This window comes from Oenanthe melanoleuca, unplaced genomic scaffold, assembly GCF_029582105.1.
Source record: "Oenanthe melanoleuca isolate GR-GAL-2019-014 unplaced genomic scaffold, OMel1.0 S074, whole genome shotgun sequence".
Classification (NCBI taxonomy): Eukaryota; Metazoa; Chordata; class Aves; order Passeriformes; family Muscicapidae; genus Oenanthe; species Oenanthe melanoleuca.
This window is the reverse complement of record NW_026612723.1, coordinates 29,265-48,210: the sequence shown is the minus strand read 5'-3', so window position 1 is coordinate 48,210 and position 18,946 is coordinate 29,265. Positions and strand designations below refer to the sequence as shown.

Sequence of the window (18,946 nt, the reverse complement as noted above, 5' to 3'; positions counted from 1 at the left end):
ATTCACACACACCCCCCGCTCCCCGCTCCATCCGGGCAGCGCCGGCGGGGACGCCGCTGCAATCCGGATCTCCGGCGAGGAGAACAGCATTGCTGCCCTGCCGGATTGAGAAATCCGATTCCTTGCAGAGATTGAGGGGATAGGGAGCTGATCCTCAGGCTGGCTTTTGGCAGCGGCAATTGGGTGAGATGGGGACAGGGGACACTCCCCCGGATCCGTTAAAGCCAGCTCTGCTGGGTTTGGGTATCTCTCCTCAAAAACTGATCGCACTGAAAGGGGCTTGAGGAAGCAGCGGGATGCCCTGGGGGCTGTGCTGGAACCCCCAGCCCCGGTGAGGAATGCTGGGCAGTGCCGGCTCCGAGGGGACCCGGAGCCGGGAACAGCCCCGGTTCGGCCCCGGCAGAGGGCAGGACGGGGCGCCGGGGAGGGAGCGGGCGGGGGCCGGGCGGGGATTGAGGGGCGGGGCCGGAGGGGATTGAGGGGCGGGGCCGGGCCCGACTCGGGTGCGCGGGCCCAGTGCGGCTGCGCGGGCCGGGGCCCCTTTCAATGCGGCCCGGCCGGTCCCGGCCCGCTCCATTCGGGAACGCTCGTGCTGGGATGCGGCGGGATCCTCGTCCGAGCGCTGTGCCGAGCGCGACGCAGGGACCGGCCCCGGTGCTGCCCGAATCCTGAGGCGCTCAGGTAGGACCAGGGGTGGGGTCTGGGTTTTGCCGGTGCTGGCTGGGGGTTCCAGCGGTGCCGCCTCTCCCCGGGCCGGCCGGGTGCGGGTAGCGGGGCCGGGATCGGGATCGCCGCGGGCGGCAGCAGCAGCCGTCCCGGACGGGCGCTGGGGCTGAGCCCGGCGCTGCCGCTGCCGCTCCCGCTCCGCTGCGGCGGCCGCGGGGAGCCGGGGCTCTGCCGGTAACCGCGCCCGGAAGAACGGCGGCGGGATCTCCCCGTGTAGACGCTGCGTCGCGGCTGGAGCCGGCCGGGGCGCGGGGAGCGCCGCCGTGCCAGCCTGGGAGCCCCAATCCGGCGCTCCCGGTGCCCCCGTCCCGCAGAGGCCCCGCAGCCCTGAGCGCGGAGCAGCGCCCGCGCCCCGTCCGTGCGCGCACAAGCCCGGGGCTGCGCCCGCGCACCCCTGCTTGGAGGTGTGCTGAAGGCAGGGATGTGCACCCTTTGCTGAGGGAAAAGAACTTGCAGAGGCCACTGCTGAGGCCCTGAAAGGAGCTGAGCTGCTGCAGGGAGAGATGTCCTCCCGTGGGCACGGGGAGCTGCCTTGGCACGGGGCGGGAGCGCCCCGGCCCTGCCTTCTCTGCTTGAAAATATCACCTGGAGCCCCGGCTCAGGGGGCTAAATCAGCTGGACTCCAGGCAGCTCTGTCAAGTGCCCCCAGGGACATGGGTGGGGCTGGGGGATGAGGGCTTTAGATAGCCAATTGTTTGGAGCAGATGCCTGTCCCTGTCCCGATGCTGCTGAGCTTCCTTGGACGCTCTGCCCGTTCCTGGCTCAGCTGGCGTTCAAGGGGCAGCTCTGCACGGGAATATCCACCCTCCGTGAGGCACTGTGAGGGTATGGCAGCAGGAACTGGGCAGGGAATTGGGGGCTGTGGGATAATTCACGGGAACTAGCAAAGCTGAGAGGGAGCCCCGAGTCTGGGCGCTGCACAGAGAACAATCTTTGTGCTGCCCTGTCACCTTTCTTTTTTATTTTTTTTTTTCTTTCAGGTGCTGGACTTGCCTCTGGATGTGTGCTGAGCTCTCACTACAGGGGACTGTGAGGCCTGACTGGCTGTGAGTTTGTGTTCTTCTCACAGGGGAATCAGAAATGATCATTAATTAGACCACAGAAATCTTTTCTGAAACCTTTCCCCTTTCCTGCCCTTTGCTGGTAAGTCTTTTCTTTCTGCCTTTAACTCTACAGCTGTTCCCTGATGTCATTGCCCCAGTCTCACTTCTGTGCAGCTCCTAGCTGGGGAAAACTCATAATAGAGCTGGTAACAAGTAAGCACTTGTTTCTACACTTCTTTTTCCAAAACTTTCGCCAGAACTTAATTTCACTAGTTAGGAAGCGTGGTGAGGGGTGCAGGAGGAGCAGGAATAGGAGAGGGAAGCCTTGAGCACTGCAGGCTACAAAGATCTGCATTTATCAATTTGATTTAGTCCTGCTGTGTTAAGGATACATAAATAGGCAAAATCCAAGGCACAGGGTGAAGTTCCTGTGACAATGCTACTGTGTGTTTATCTTTAATTACTCAGTGTGCCCCATTTCCCTTTAATAAGTGCTCTGATACCCCTGTGGAAACAAACACAACATGGGTGGGACAGTGCACCTCACAACTCCACAAAGAGTGGCACCTCCACCTCGTATGGCAATGCCATTTTAGTACAGCCCAACTGTCTCACAGCAGAGGGCCAAGGCCCTGGGAAAACAATTCTGGCACGCCCCTGAGCCCTTCCCCGGCTCTGTGTGCCCCAGCTGCCCTGTCACCTCACCCCATGGACACACTGCTCCCTGCAGCACACACACACTGCTGCCTTCCTGGCAGCTCCCAGGCACCTACCAGCCACGTGTTGGACGGGATCAGGAGGGAAAACAGCCCTTCTGCAGCCATTTTCTGGGCAGCTGGCAGTGATTCACGCACAAGGGGCATGGATACCATCAGTGGGTTCCCCTCAAAGTCTGTCCACATCCAGCAGCACACGGTGCTATTCACCATCTGCATCAGTGACACGCACAGGGAGTTAGGGAGGAGAACTCCTTAGTTCAGCAGGAAGCAGCAGGGCAGGAGAGGGCAGAGGGGCTCACTGGGATGGGATGGGAAGTCACAGTGAGCCTGGCAAATGGCCCCTGCAGTGTGCAGGGAGAGGCTGTGCAAGGAGAATGGCAAAGTGTAACTCGAATGGCATTATTAGTAGAGTTTTGGTTGGAAAGGGCATGAAAAATACTCTCACCTGGACAAGAGGTATTTCACTCTGTGATGTATTGACAGGAGTGCCCAAATCCCAGCTGGAGTAACCCTTGTGATGCCATCAGCATTGGGAATGTCTGGCTCTGAGAGTTCTCTGTGTGGCAGGGGGTCCCAACTTCAGGGAAATAGTGGGGCCCTTGGAAAGGCAGGAGAGGGAATCCTCAAAGGCCTGAGAGCCTGGTTTCTGGCAGAGAACTGTAGTGGTGGGAAGACTCAAAGTTCTGAAATTTTTGAAGGTGTTGAGACTTTTGAAAATACTCTTCAAAAAGAATGAACTTGTTATCCATGTGCACTTGGGATCAGGCAGAGAATCCTGAGCTGCAGTTCCAGGTGGAGTGGTTCATGCCAGACCCTTGTAGCCCTGGAACAGCATTTTTGACGTGAAGTCCCTGTAAGACTCTGAGAAGAAACTCAGACTGAGATTTGTTGGTGTCGCTGCACACTCTGAGGTAGAGAGGGCCAAGAGCTGACCCACTGTCAGTCATTTCCAGCTGTGTTACCTGTGATTTCACACAAAACTGGCGCTGTGATTTGTGGCTGCTGGTGTCAAGGTGACCAAGAAGTCTGTAGAAGGGGATTCCAGTGGAGGGGTTGGAAAGGCAAAGGGCTGTGCTGGGTGCCCCACCTTGGCAGCAGCTCTGGGGTCTCAGGCTGGCAGCCCTCCTCAGCTTTTCCACAAGGGATAAATCACTTTAATGTGTGAAGGGGAATAAAGTAGTATTTTACCGTTAAATTAACTAATAGGTCAAATGTCTTGCAATGTGCTCGCAGTCCTTCAGAATTTTCTCCAGGTAACATTTGCTGAAGGACACCTTTCAGATCCCAGTCCCCCTTAAAGCAGCTTGGGATGCTCAAACTTAGAGGGCTTTTCCAGTTGTAGGAACAAGGAAAATGCAGTCTGATTGCTGCTGCCCAGTCCTGACCCAGAGGAGTGTCCGTAGCAGCAGAGGGTGGCAGCCCAGGGTGACCAGCACCTTGCCATTGCAGGTGGCACCGGGGTGGGTCTGGAGCGTTGTCTTCTGGTCGCAACCCCGTTGTTTTGTTGTGATCCCGTGTTCAGGATCCTGGGAGGAGCAGCTGTCTGGAGGCAGGGAAGGGCAGTCCCAGCATGGTCCTGTAGAAGCTTTCCTGTCATCCTCCTGGTGCTCCTCAGAGCTGTAGATGGAAAGAAGTGGGCTGTGCTGTGCCACTGCCAGCATCTCCACTGCTCCTTGCTGGGTGGTTCTCTTGCACCAAAACAGGACAGTTCTGCCCCCTTCACCTTCTCATTAAATCAGAGTCCTGAGCAGAGGAAGGTCACTAGCCTGATTTTTAGGCAACTCCTTGGAGAGGGAAGTAGTGATTTTAAATGGGATAGAGTACCCTGGGCTTAATTCCCCAGCTTTTGTCTCTCTCTGCCATTAATGTTAGGGTGGTCAGTGGAGTATGGCAGGTAGTGGATAATTGTTGAAACTGAAAAATTGGACTTTCTGTGCCATAATAAAATAAAGCTGAGCTGCTCTGATGCCGTTGCAGCTGCAGGACTGTTACAGTCAGGAGGTAACAGGAAATGCCAGGGGTGGTGCCCTCAAGCATTCCACCTTTCTGGAATGTGCAGGTGCAGGGCAGGGCAGGTAATCTGTCCTCTCTCTCCCAGGCTTCTTCATCAGACCTTTCTACAAGATGATGCTGGGGAAGCCCATAACCCTGAAGGACATGGAGTCAGTGGTAAGAGCCCATTGAACCTGTGCCAGTGCTCACAGGCCCCTGGCTTTCCACAGCTCTGCACTAATTGCCCATTTTCAAACTGCCTAACTGTGATCTGCCCTAGGATAGTGAATACTACAACTCTCTGAAGTGGATCCTGGAAAATGACCCCACCGAGCTGGATCTCACGTTTTGCATAGATGAGGAAAACTTTGGGCAGGTACGTAAAGGTTACTTGCATCTTAGGACTGGTGGTTGCCAACAAGTAGCTCAGTGCTGACAGTCTGGTGGTGGTGAAAGCAGCAACGAGCTCAGCTGGCTGTGTTCCCAGCTGGGAGCGGGGCTGCCAGCTCCTGTCAGGGAGCTGTGGCACCTCTGGGACAAGCTGGACATGCAGCTGAGTGAAATACTTGCAGTGAAGGAGGGATGAAGGTGTCCCACAGTCCAGCTGGGACATGCTCAGGGACTCTCTGGTTCCTGAAGCTGAAGGTGCTGTCAGGGGAGAGCAGCAGAAGGACACCAGGTCCTCTCTGTAGTGCCTGTCACAGCTGGTGTGCCAGGGGGAAGCTGCCAGGTTGAAAAGGGTCACAGCCTATGGGGCTCTTTCTCCATGACAAATGAAAGTGTTGTAGACATTAAATTAAATTAGTTTGCTTAGAGGTTTTTATGACCTTTTTTTGCATTTTCCCTTTGTTTACTTCTGAGCCCTAGATCCTGGCTCCAGATAGAACTGGAGCTGGGGACTGTAGGGCCTTTTATAAAAACTGACTTCAGCATTTCAAACCATGCATTCAGTGTCCTGTCAAAAATATTCTGATCCACTTTCCAGTGCTGCCTTTTTCCTGAAGCACCCGAAGGTTATGGATTTCATGGAGAACTAGGAGCCACAGAATAGAGAGGTTTTGTAACCCACTGGTTGGCTTTGGGCAGTTCCAGTATGTGATTTATCTTCTTGTATTACACATAATAGCTATTATAATTTTGTGTATATAAAGTACCTATTTTGTGGTTCTATTTTATATAAATATATAATTTCATTATTATAAATAATAATTGTAATAAAATGATCAGTAAATAGCCAGCCCCTCTCTGCCAGTTTTCCCTTCTGTCAGCGCAGGTTTGTTCAAAAGTGTAAATCAATTTGCTCATGATTGCCTGATCCTGCTTGTGAAACACTGCTCAGGGAGAGTGGGTTCTGGGAGAAAGATGTCCTCAAATAACAGCCTTTGGTCTTTTGAAAGGCAGACATATCAAGTGGACCTGAAGCCCAACGGGTCCGAAATGATGGTAACAAATGAAAACAAGCGGGAATACATTGAGTAAGTACTGTGATGGAATGTGCCTGGGGGGAAGAAAGAGCAGCTGGGTTAGAATTGGCCCTGCTGCAATCCCTGGAGCTTGTACTGCACAAGAGCATCAGGGATCACTGGGGAAAAACCTTACTGTTAACATTGGTTATATCCCGTCAGGTACAAGAACAAGGAGTAAATTAAATGACGTGCTTTGATCTCCTGAAATTCCCCCCATGTAAATGTCCTTCTCCAACACCTGGCTCAAGCTGAGATGAGCCAGAAGGTGCTCTCCAGCCTGGCCCTCATCCTAGTGTCCTCCTCTGCCAGTCACAGACCAGAGCCAGGAGTCCAGTGCCAGCAATCCTACCAAAACTGGCCGGATCTGAAATTAGGTTTCATTTTCAGATTTCTCAGTTCTTCTACCTACCAGGATGTAAAATGCTGAATTCATTAATACCTGCTGGCATTTTAAATCAGGGCCTTTTCCAAAGTGAAAGATGTTACAATTGCTACATTCATGCAAACTGGGAATTCATTTCCAGTGCCTGGACCTGGAGCAATTCCATGCCTGGAATTGACTTTTGATGCCTGCACCTGTGAGGTGTTTGTGCTGCGGGTGGCTGGTGCTGAAAGCAAGGTGTCCCTTTGATGCTGCAGTTTATTTCTTTCTTTATAGGCGAGGTGCTGTGTCCTGACAGCTCTCCTCAGAGCTTGCAGACTTTGCTGGGAATTTTTAATTGCTCATTGCTCTGGAAGAATAAAATGTCTGCTCACGTAGGTACCTACAGGAGTGAAAAAATTCCCACTGTGATTTGGTCAAAGTCACTGGGCTTTTTGGTTTGTCTCTTCAAAATTCCATCAGTCACCAGCCAATAAATTGGAGTAGCTGGTGGAAGCTGCTTAGTTACCTGAACTCGCTGAAGTTGTAAATGACAAACTTGAAAGCATTTGGGGTTGCTGAAACCTTTGAGCCCTTGGCTGAGACCTGCTAATGAGTTTGTTTTTCTGGTGGGGTTTTGTTTCTTTCTGCAGCCTGGTCATCCAGTGGCGATTTGTCAACAGAGTGCAGAAAGAAATGAATGCCTTTCTGGAGGCGAGGCTCTTTAGCTCCTTTCTTTCCCAAAACCAGGGATTGTTTTTAACACAGATTTCTTACCCACTGGTGTCTGTGTAAAGGGAGTGGGGAGCTTGGCAGGGAATGCAAATAGAATACATGATGTTTTGTGATTTGACAGTTTTATCTTGTGTAAGAATATATCATCTTTCCCTTATGGGAATAAGGTCATTCTCCTTCAAGTTTAATTATTTGAGCTTGAAGTAATTTGGTCATTGATTTTTTTAATTAGGATTTATGTGGGATGAGAGTTTTAACTTTGCTCTTCTTTTTAGGGATTCACAGAACTGCTTCCTATCGACCCGATTAAAATTTTTGATGAAAATGAGCTGGAGGTGAGTCAATTTGGTGCCCCAAGCTGGCAGCTCTCTGACAGATGTGCCATGTTCTGGGCTTTTCAGTCATCTGTCTCTCTCCCTGGGGGAACGTGCGGACACGGCTGGAAATCAGATGTTTCTTCCTAATTAATAAATCTGTTCATGACATGAGAAGAGCTGCACTCAGGAGGGTGGTGGGGGTGTGCCTCTGAAAGCCTGGAAGCAGCCTAGTGGATCAGTGCCACCCTCTGCCAGTCCCATCTGAGCCAAAGACGTGGAAGTTGTGTCACACTGTGGCAGTGTGCAGCCCTTCTGCAGCAGCTGGGATACTCTGGGGATGCTCGGACTCTCCCCTGGGTGTGCATAAGTGCCTGAAGGTCAGAGCCCTGAGGGGCAGTGGCACCTTGTACCCTGTGAGGTCAGGGACACATCCCACCCTTCTGCTTGCCTGCAGTTACTGATGTGTGGCCTTGGTGGCGTGGATGTCAGCGGCTGGAGACAACACACCATCTACAAAAATGGTTACTGCCCAAATCACCCTGTTATCCGGTGGTTCTGGAAGGTAAGACTGGGCACCAGCCCTAGCTGGTCCTGTAGGTGAAAGTCCCTGCCCTTTTTTGCAATCATTTTTCTGTATGAGAACTGCTCAGAGTGGGTGGTTGTGCTGGGGCAGGAGCTGCTCCCTCCTGGCTCAGGTGAGGGCAGGTGCAGCTCCTGCTCAGATGGAGCAGAGGCAGCCCATAGTGCCCTGAGGCTGCTGGCACAGAGGGGCTCCTGCAGTGCTGAGGGTGTCTCTGCCCCCAGGCTGTGCTGCTGATGGACGCTGAGAAGCGGATCCGGCTGCTGCAGTTCGTGACCGGGACGTCCCGCGTGCCCATGGACGGGGCGGGACAGGGGCGGGCCCGGGGCTGGGGCCGAGGTGATTTAATGCCTAGAAACCACCCGGCCGCCGTTTGCTGACGCCGAGTAGGGTGAGAGGAGGAGCTGCTTGTTCGGGCTCCCAGGTGAGCTGTGGGGCTTCGGCTTCTACCCCTCTCCCCCCCGCTCTAGCCCTCCTTCCTTCTCTGCGTATTCCTCTTCTTTTCCCCCTTGTGCCTCCCAAAACCTCCCCTCCTCTCCCCCCTGCCCCTCCTTCCTTCTCCCTGAACTCCTTTACTTTTTCCCCTTTCTCTCCCCATCTCAAGGGATACAGCCCAGGATATCTCAGGGCCCAGATGATTTCTGTTCCTTCTGCTTGTTTCACTTGCAGGTGTTTCCCAGTCCAGCTCGCTGAGCCTCCAGCTCTGACTGTGGCATGTTCTTCATTCCAGCTCTGGCTCTGAGATGCTGCACTTGATGGCTGCTCCAGTTCCTTCCAGCTCTGGGTAAATAACTGGTGTCTCTTGTGTAATCCGTGTCCTTGTTCTGTCCTTTGTGTCCATCTGTGTTACCTTTGTCACATCTCCATGCTTTATCAGCATCCTTCCAAGCCATGGTAGCCAGACTCTACTCGTGTACTTTCCTGCATTGTGCTTATTCCAGCACATTTACCTTTTTACTTTTTGAGACGGAAAGAAGTACACAAGATCTTCTCATCCATCTTCCTTCTCAGCTTTGGTAGTGCCTGCTTTTCACGTGCCATTCTCTTGGCCTTCTGTAGGGAGTGTGTTAGACCCTCCTTATGTGCCCTCACTAGTTCCATAGGTTCTATCTTGGGCTTGAGACTTAATCCTCCAGAGAGTTATCTCCAGTCCTCATCCATGGTGTGTGTACCTACCTTGGCTTATACTGTATGTAGCTGTCTTGGTTTATGTTGCATGTACCTTTACTGTGTGCATCTCTACTGTATGGGCCTTTATTGTGCCCCTTAGCTCGGAGCTGCCCTGCCCTGGCACCCGCTTGGGTAGAATAGTTACAGAACTTTATTGTTCCTCTCTTTTCTGTGGGGTTTTGGGTAGGAAATGTGTGGGGATAACCTCTACCTGACCAGCTCCTGCTGTCTCTCAGGTCCCTGAGGTGGATTCCCATCTCTGCAGTCACCAATTATGCCGATTTCCCTGGAATCTCCCGTTGGGTGTTGAAGAGCAGCAGCCGGGGGATGTGTTGAAGCATCCTCTTCATGCAGCGTTCCAAGTGAGGGTTGCAGTCAGCCTGTCAGCTGCAGAGTGTGACAGGGGGAGCGTGTGTCTGTCTGGAGAGTCTGTCTGTGTCTGTCTGCTTATGTCTGCCTGTGCCAGTGTGTGTGCTGACTGCTTCTAACCTTGTGCATATGGTTTTTACCTTTTACCTTTCTCAACTCATTTTTAAATTTAGAATAAAGAGTCCCCAGCCAGGAGTTTGGGTTTTTTTCCCCCCAGCTGGATTTTTTTCCTTGGTCCCAGCCAACAAGATGACGTTCATCCCCAGAGGTTGGGCATGGACAGTCCCAGTACCAGGGTTTTGTCAGCAGGATGGTTTTTGGGGCATGGACAGTCGCAGTACCACGGTTTACTCAGCACGATGGTTTTTGAGGCATGGACAGTCCCAGTACCAGGGTTTTGTCATCAGGATGGGTTTTGAGGCATGGACAGTCCCAGTACCAGGGTTCTGTCCGCAGGGATGCCCGTGGCTCCTGGGCCAGGGGCTGCTCTGAACAGGCTCCTGGAGATGCTTCAGCCTGGATACAGGCCACTGACAGCCCAAAAGCAGCCCAAGGAGCAGCTGGCGTGTCCTGGTGATGGTGGCACGGGCTGCGTGCAGAGGGGCTCAGACAGCAATTCCTGGTTCCAGCCTCCCAGAGCTCCCAGGCAGCTGCCAGGTATGGCCTGTCCACCCCAATTCCCTGCCCTTCCCTTCCTGCCTGAGGCCTCATTCAGCAGCAGCAGCACTAAAGCCAAGGCAATCTTCCCTTACAGCTATTAAATGCCAACCGACAGCCTGCAGAGATGCCTTCAAATCAAAGGTTCAGGTGGGATGAAGTTTTGTTTGGACGAAGGTGGGAGTTTCCAGGGAGCCAGCTGGAAGTGCAGAAGGGATGGAAAGCTTTCCCAGGTGGGTCCCCCTGGAGGTGTGCTGGAGGCAGGGATGTGCACCCTTTGCTGAGGGAAAAGAACTTGCAGAGGCCACTGCTGAGGCCCTGAAAGGAGCTGAGCTGCTGCAGGGAGAGATGTCCTCCCGTGGGCACGGGGAGCTGCCTTGGCACGGGGCGGGAGCGCCCCCGGCCCTGCCTTCTCCTGCTTGAAAATATCACCTGGAGCCCCGGCTCAGGGGGGGCTAAATCAGCTGGACTCCAGGCAGCTCTGTCAAGTGCCCCCAGGGACATGGGTGGGGCTGGGGGATGAGGGCTTTAGACAGCCAATTGTTTGGAGCAGATGCCTGTCCCTGTCCCGATGCTGCTGAGCTTCCTTGGACGCTCTGCCCGTTCCTGGCTCAGCTGGCGTTCAAGGGGCAGCTCTGCACGGGAATATCCACCCTCCGTGAGGCACTGTGAGGGTACGGCAGCAGGAACTGAGCAGGGAATTGGGGGCTGTGGGATAATTCACGGGAACTAGCAAAGCTGAGAGGGGCCCCGAGTCTGGGCGCTGCACAGAGAACAATCTTTGTGCTGCCCTGTCACCTTTTTCTTTTTTATTTTTTTTTCTTTCAGGTGCTGGACTTGCCTCTGTGGATGTGTGCTGAGCTCTCACTACAGGGGACTGTGAGGCCTGACTGGCTGTGAGTTTGTGTTCTTCTCACAGGGGAATCAGAAATGATCATTAATTAGACCACAGAAATCTTTTCTGAAACCTTTCCCCTTTCCTGCCCTTTGCTGGTAAGTCTTTTCTTTCTGCCTTTAACTCTACAGCTGTTCCCTGATGTCATTGCCCCAGTCTCACTTCTGTGCAGCTCCTAGCTGGGGAAAACTCATAATAGAGCTGGTAACAAGTAAGCACTTGTTTCTACACTTCTTTTTCCAAAACTTTCACCAGAACTTAATTTCACTAGTTAGGAAGCGTGGTGAGGGGTGCAGGAGGAGCAGGAATAGGGAGGGAAGCCTTGAGCACTGCAGGCTACAAAGATCTGCATTTATCAATTTGATTTAGTCCTGCTGTGTTAAGGATACATAAATAGGCAAAATCCAAGGCACAGGGTGAAGTTCCTGTGACAATGCTACTGTGTGTTTATCTTGAATTACTCAGTGTGCCCCATTTCCCTTTAATAAGTGCTCTGATACCCCTGTGGAAACAAACACAACATGGGTGGGACAGTGCACCTCACAACTCCACAAAGAGTGGCACCTCCACCTCGTATGGCAATGCCATTTTAGTACAGCCCAACTGTCTCACAGCAGAGGGCTGAAGGCCCCTGGGAAAACAATTCTGGCACGCCCCTGAGCCCTTCCCCGGCTCTGTGTGCCCCAGCTGCCCTGTCACCTCACCCCATGGACACACTGCTCCCTGCAGCACACACACACTGCTGCCTTCCTGGCAGCTCCCAGGCACCTACCAGCCACGTGTTGGACGGGATCAGGAGGGAAAACAGCCCTTCTGCAGCCATTTTCTGGGCAGCTGGCAGTGATTCACGCACAAGGGGCATGGATACCATCAGTGGGTTCCCCTCAAAGTCTGTCCACATCCAGCAGCACACGGTGCTATTCACCATCTGCATCAGTGACACGCACAGGGAGTTAGGGAGGAGAACTCCTTAGTTCAGCAGGAAGCAGCAGGGCAGGAGAGGGCAGAGGGGCTCATGGGATGGGATGGGAAGTCACAGTGAGCCTGGCAAATGGCCCCTGCAGTGTGCAGGGAGAGGCTGTGCAAGGAGAATGGCAAAGTGTAACTCCGAATGGCATTATTAGTAGAGTTTTGGTTGGAAAGGGCATGAAAAATACTCTCACCTGGACAAGAGGTATTTCACTCTGTGATGTATTGACAGGAGTGCCCAAATCCCAGCTGGAGTAACCCTTGTGATGCCATCAGCATTGGGAATGTCTGGCTCTGAGAGTTCTCTGTGTGGCAGGGGGTCCCAACTTCAGGGAAATAGTGGGGCCCTTGGAAAGGCAGGAGAGGGAATCCTCAAAGGCCTGAGAGCCTGGTTTCTGGCAGAGAACTGTAGTGGTGGGAAGACTCAAAGTTCTGAAATTTTTGAAGGTGTTGAGACTTTTGAAAATACTCTTCAAAAAGAATGAACTTGTTATCCATGTGCACTTGGGATCAGGCAGAGAATCCTGAGCTGCAGTTCCAGGTGGAGTGGTTCATGCCAGACCCTTGTAGCCCTGGAACAGCATTTTTGACGTGAAGTCCCTGTAAGACTCTGAGAAGAAACTCAGACTGAGATTTGTTGGTGTCGCTGCACACTCTGAGGTAGAGAGGGCCAAGAGCTGACCCACTGTCAGTCATTTCCAGCTGTGTTACCTGTGATTTCACACAAAACTGGCGCTGTGATTTGTGGCTGCTGGTGTCAAGGTGACCAAGAAGTCTGTAGAAGGGGATTCCAGTGGAGGGGTTGGAAAGGCAAAGGGCTGTGCTGGGTGCCCCACCTTGGCAGCAGCTCTGGGGTCTCAGGCTGGCAGCCCTCCTCAGCTTTTCCACAAGGGATAAATCACTTTAATGTGTGAAGGGGAATAAAGTAGTATTTTACCGTTAAATTAACTAATAGGTCAAATGTCTTGCAATGTGCTCGCAGTCCTTCAGAATTTTCTCCAGGTAACATTTGCTGAAGGACACCTTTCAGATCCCAGTCCCCCTTAAAGCAGCTTGGGATGCTCAAACTTAGAGGGCTTTTCCAGTTGTAGGAACAAGGAAAATGCAGTCTGATTGCTGCTGCCCAGTCCTGACCCAGAGGAGTGTCCGTAGCAGCAGAGGGTGGCAGCCCAGGGTGACCAGCACCTTGCCATTGCAGGTGGCACCGGGGTGGGTCTGGAGCGTTGTCTTCTGGTGCAACCCCGTTGTTTTGTTGTGATCCCGTGTTCAGGATCCTGGGAGGAGCAGCTGTCTGGAGGCAGGGAAGGGCAGTCCCAGCATGGTCCTGTAGAAGCTTTCCTGTCATCCTCCTGGTGCTCCTCAGAGCTGTAGATGGAAAGAAGTGGGCTGTGCTGTGCCACTGCCAGCATCTCCACTGCTCCTTGCTGGGTGGTTCTCTTGCACCAAAACAGGACAGTTCTGCCCCCTTCACCTTCTCATTAAATCAGAGTCCTGAGCAGAGGAAGGTCACTAGCCTGATTTTTAGGCAACTCCTTGGAGAGGGAAGTAGTGATTTTAAATGGGATAGAGTACCCTGGGCTTAATTCCCCAGCTTTTGTCTCTCTCTGCCATTAATGTTAGGGTGGTCAGTGGAGTATGGCAGGTAGTGGATAATTGTTGAAACTGAAAAATTGGACTTTCTGTGCCATAATAAAATAAAGCTGAGCTGCTCTGATGCCGTTGCAGCTGCAGGACTGTTACAGTCAGGAGGTAACAGGAAATGCCAGGGGTGGTGCCCTCAAGCATTCCACCTTTCTGGAATGTGCAGGTGCAGGGCAGGGCAGGTAATCTGTCCTCTCTCTCCCAGGCTTCTTCATCAGACCTTTCTACAAGATGATGCTGGGGAAGCCCATAACCCTGAAGGACATGGAGTCAGTGGTAAGAGCCCATTGAACCTGTGCCAGTGCTCACAGGCCCCTGGCTTTCCACAGCTCTGCACTAATTGCCCATTTTCAAACTGCCTAACTGTGATCTGCCCTAGGATAGTGAATACTACAACTCTCTGAAGTGGATCCTGGAAAATGACCCCACCGAGCTGGATCTCACGTTTTGCATAGATGAGGAAAACTTTGGGCAGGTACGTAAAGGTTACTTGCATCTTAGGACTGGTGGTTGCCAACAAGTAGCTCAGTGCTGACAGTCTGGTGGTGGTGAAAGCAGCAACGAGCTCAGCTGGCTGTGTTCCCAGCTGGGAGCGGGGCTGCCAGCTCCTGTCAGGGAGCTGTGGCACCTCTGGGACAAGCTGGACATGCAGCTGAGTGAAATACTTGCAGTGAAGGAGGGATGAAGGTGTCCCACAGTCCAGCTGGGACATGCTCAGGGACTCTCTGGTTCCTGAAGCTGAAGGTGCTGTCAGGGGAGAGCAGCAGAAGGACACCAGGTCCTCTCTGTAGTGCCTGTCACAGCTGGTGTGCCAGGGGGAAGCTGCCAGGTTGAAAAGGGTCACAGCCTATGGGGCTCTTTCTCCATGACAAATGAAAGTGTTGTAGACATTAAATTAAATTAGTTTGCTTAGAGGTTTTTATGACCTTTTTTTGCATTTTCCCTTTGTTTACTTCTGAGCCCTAGATCCTGGCTCCAGATAGAACTGGAGCTGGGGACTGTAGGGCCTTTTATAAAAACTGACTTCAGCATTTCAAACCATGCATTCAGTGTCCTGTCAAAAATATTCTGATCCACTTTCCAGTGCTGCCTTTTTCCTGAAGCACCCGAAGGTTATGGATTTCATGGAGAACTAGGAGCCACAGAATAGAGAGGTTTTGTAACCCACTGGTTGGCTTTGGGCAGTTCCAGTATGTGATTTATCTTCTTGTATTACACATAATAGCTATTATAATTTTGTGTATATAAAGTACCTATTTTGTGGTTCTATTTTATATAAATATATAATTTCATTATTATAAATAATAATTGTAATAAAATGATCAGTAAATAGCCAGCCCCTCTCTGCCAGTTTTCCCTTCTGTCAGCGCAGGTTTGTTCAAAAGTGTAAATCAATTTGCTCATGATTGCCTGATCCTGCTTGTGAAACACTGCTCAGGGAGAGTGGGTTCTGGGAGAAAGATGTCCTCAAATAACAGCCTTTGGTCTTTTGAAAGGCAGACATATCAAGTGGACCTGAAGCCCAACGGGTCCGAAATGATGATGGTAACAAATGAAAACAAGCGGGAATACATTGAGTAAGTACTGTGATGGAATGTGCCTGGGGGGGGGAAGAAAGAGCAGCTGGGTTAGAATTGGCCCTGCTGCAATCCCTGGAGCTTGTACTGCACAAGAGCATCAGGGATCACTGGGGAAAAACCTTACTGTTAACATTGGTTATATCCCGTCAGGTACAAGAACAAGGAGTAAATTAAATGACGTGCTTTGATCTCCTGAAATTCCCCCCATGTAAATGTCCTTCTCCAACACCTGGCTCAAGCTGAGATGAGCCAGAAGGTGCTCTCCAGCCTGGCCCTCATCCTAGTGTCCTCCTCTGCCAGTCACAGACCAGAGCCAGGAGTCCAGTGCCAGCAATCCTACCAAAACTGGCCGGATCTGAAATTAGGTTTCATTTTCAGATTTCTCAGTTCTTCTACCTACCAGGATGTAAAATGCTGAATTCATTAATACCTGCTGGCATTTTAAATCAGGGCCTTTTCCAAAGTGAAAGATGTTACAATTGCTACATTCATGCAAACTGGGAATTCATTTCCAGTGCCTGGACCTGGAGCAATTCCATGCCTGGAATTGACTTTTGATGCCTGCACCTGTGAGGTGTTTGTGCTGCGGGTGGCTGGTGCTGAAAGCAAGGTGTCCCTTTGATGCTGCAGTTTATTTCTTTCTTTATAGGCGAGGTGCTGTGTCCTGACAGCTCTCCTCAGAGCTTGCAGACTTTGCTGGGAATTTTTAATTGCTCATTGCTCTGGAAGAATAAAATGTCTGCTCACGTAGGTACCTACAGGAGTGAAAAAATTCCCACTGTGATTTGGTCAAAGTCACTGGGCTTTTTGGTTTGTCTCTTCAAAATTCCATCAGTCACCAGCCAATAAATTGGAGTAGCTGGTGGAAGCTGCTTAGTTACCTGAACTCGCTGAAGTTGTAAATGACAAACTTGAAAGCATTTGGGGTTGCTGAAACCTTTGAGCCCTTGGCTGAGACCTGCTAATGAGTTTGTTTTTCTGGTGGGGTTTTGTTTCTTTCTGCAGCCTGGTCATCCAGTGGCGATTTGTCAACAGAGTGCAGAAAGAAATGAATGCCTTTCTGGAGGCGAGGCTCTTTAGCTCCTTTCTTTCCCAAAACCAGGGATTGTTTTTAACACAGATTTCTTACCCACTGGTGTCTGTGTAAAGGGAGTGGGGAGCTTGGCAGGGAATGCAAATAGAATACATGATGTTTTGTGATTTGACAGTTTTATCTTGTGTAAGAATATATCATCTTTCCCTTATGGGAATAAGGTCATTCTCCTTCAAGTTTAATTATTTGAGCTTGAAGTAATTTGGTCATTGATTTTTTTAATTAGGATTTATGTGGGATGAGAGTTTTAACTTTGCTCTTCTTTTTAGGGATTCACAGAACTGCTTCCTATCGACCCGATTAAAATTTTTGATGAAAATGAGCTGGAGGTGAGTCAATTTGGTGCCCCAAGCTGGCAGCTCTCTGACAGATGTGCCATGTTCTGGGCTTTTCAGTCATCTGTCTCTCTCCCTGGGGGAACGTGCGGACACGGCTGGAAATCAGATGTTTCTTCCTAATTAATAAATCTGTTCATGACATGAGAAGAGCTGCACTCAGGAGGGTGGTGGGGGGTGTGCCTCTGAAAGCCTGGAAGCAGCCTAGTGGATCAGTGCCACCCTCTGCCAGTCCCATCTGAGCCAAAGACGTGGAAGTTGTGTCACACTGTGGCAGTGTGCAGCCCTTCTGCAGCAGCTGGGATACTCTGGGGATGCTCGGACTCTCCCCTGGGTGTGCATAAGTGCCTGAAGGTCAGAGCCCTGAGGGGCAGTGGCACCTTGTACCCTGTGAGGTCAGGGACACATCCCACCCTTCTGCTTGCCTGCAGTTACTGATGTGTGGCCTTGGTGGCGTGGATGTCAGCGGCTGGAGACAACACACCATCTACAAAAATGGTTACTGCCCAAATCACCCTGTTATCCGGTGGTTCTGGAAGGTAAGACTGGGCACCAGCCCTAGCTGGTCCTGTAGGTGAAAGTCCCTGCCCTTTTTTGCAATCATTTTTCTGTATGAGAACTGCTCAGAGTGGGTGGTTGTGCTGGGGCAGGAGCTGCTCCCTCCTGGCTCAGGTGAGGGCAGGTGCAGCTCCTGCTCAGATGGAGCAGAGGCAGCCCATAGTGCCCTGAGGCTGCTGGCACAGAGGGGCTCCTGCAGTGCTGAGGGTGTCTCTGCCCCCAGGCTGTGCTGCTGATGGACGCTGAGAAGCGGATCCGGCTGCTGCAGTTCGTGACCGGGACGTCCCGCGTGCCCATGGACGGGGCGGGACAGGGGCGGGACCGGGCAGTCCCAGAAGGCAGAGCCCGGGAGGAACCGGGATGAAGCGGGGCGGGCCCGGGGCTGGGGCCGAGGTGATTTAATGCCTAGAAACCACCGGCCGCCGTTTGCTGACGCCGAGTAGGGTGAGAGGAGGAGCTGCTTGTTCGGGCTCCCAGGTGAGCTGTGGGGCTTCGGCTTCTACCCCTCTCCCCCGCTCTAGCCCTCCTTCCTTCTCTGCGTATTCCTCTTCTTTTCCCCCTTGTGCCTCCCAAAACCTCCCCTCCTCTCCCCCCTGCCCCTCCTTCCTTCTCCCTGAACTCCTTTACTTTTTCCCCTTTCTCTCCCCATCTCAAGGGATACAGCCCAGGATATCTCAGGGCCCAGATGATTTCTGTTCCTTCTGCTTGTTTCACTTGCAGGTGTTTCCCAGTCCAGCTCGCTGAGCCTCCAGCTCTGACTGTGGCATGTTCTTCATTCCAGCTCTGGCTCTGAGATGCTGCACTTGATGGCTGCTCCAGTTCCTTCCAGCTCTGGGTAAATAACTGGTGTCTCTTGTGTAATCCGTGTCCTTGTTCTGTCCTTTGTGTCCATCTGTGTTACCTTTGTCACATCTCCATGCTTTATCAGCATCCTTCCAAGCCATGGTAGCCAGACTCTACTCGTGTACTTTCCTGCATTGTGCTTATTCCAGCACATTTACCTTTTTACTTTTTGAGACGGAAAGAAGTACACAAGATCTTCTCATCCATCTTCCTTCTCAGCTTTGGTAGTGCCTGCTTTTCACGTGCCATTCTCTTGGCCTTCTGTAGGGAGTGTGTTAGACCCTCCTTATGTGCCCTCACTAGTTCCATAGGTTCTATCTTGGGCTTGAGACTTAATCCTCCAGAGAGTTATCTCCAGTCCTCATCCATGGTGTGTGTACCTACCTTGGCTTATACTGTATGTAGCTGTCTTGGTTTATGTTGCATGTACCTTTACTGTGTGCATCTCTACTGTATGGGCCTTTATTGTGCCCCTTAGCTCGGAGCTGCCCTGCCCTGGCACCCGCTTGGGTAGAATAGTTACAGAACTTTATTGTTCCTCTCTTTTCTGTGGGGTTTTGGGTAGGAAATGTGTGGGGATAACCTCTACCTGACCAGCTCCTGCTGTCTCTCAGGTCCCTGAGGTGGATTCCCATCTCTGCAGTCACCAATTATGCCGATTTCCCTGGAATCTCCCGTTGGGTGTTGAAGAGCAGCAGCCGGGGGATGTGTTGAAGCATCCTCTTCATGCAGCGTTCCAAGTGAGGGTTGCAGTCAGCCTGTCAGCTGCAGAGTGTGACAGGGGGAGCGTGTGTCTGTCTGGAGAGTCTGTCTGTGTCTGTCTGCTTATGTCTGCCTGTGCCAGTGTGTGTGCTGACTGCTTCTAACCTTGTGCATATGGTTTTTACCTTTTACCTT

General features: G+C 51.9%; 1 protein-coding gene across 1 annotated transcript; it reads left to right on the top strand.

Annotated features, from left to right (window-relative positions):
• Positions 1-4,765: 4,765 nt before the first annotated feature.
• On the top strand, positions 4,766-17,570 carry LOC130266523 (E3 ubiquitin-protein ligase NEDD4-like). The gene is made up of 9 exons (XM_056515779.1): positions 4,766-4,856; positions 5,882-5,955; positions 13,846-13,916; positions 14,020-14,115; positions 15,141-15,217; positions 16,226-16,286; positions 16,583-16,642; positions 17,080-17,187; positions 17,430-17,570. Exons 2-9 carry the CDS (start codon positions 5,931-5,933, stop codon positions 17,568-17,570), a joined length of 639 nt encoding a protein of 212 aa, XP_056371754.1. The 5' UTR covers positions 4,766-4,856; positions 5,882-5,930.
• Positions 17,571-18,946: the final 1,376 nt, after the last annotated feature.

Coding starts and splice junctions, on each gene's coding strand:
- LOC130266523 (XM_056515779.1), top strand. CDS start 5,931: ATGAAAACAAGCGGGAATACATTGA. Junction 15,218..16,225: donor AACAAGCGGGAATACATTGA/GTAAGTACTGTG, acceptor TTCTTTCTGCAG/CCTGGTCATCCAGTGGCGAT. Junction 17,188..17,429: donor TTATCCGGTGGTTCTGGAAG/GTAAGACTGGGC, acceptor CTCTGCCCCCAG/GCTGTGCTGCTGATGGACGC.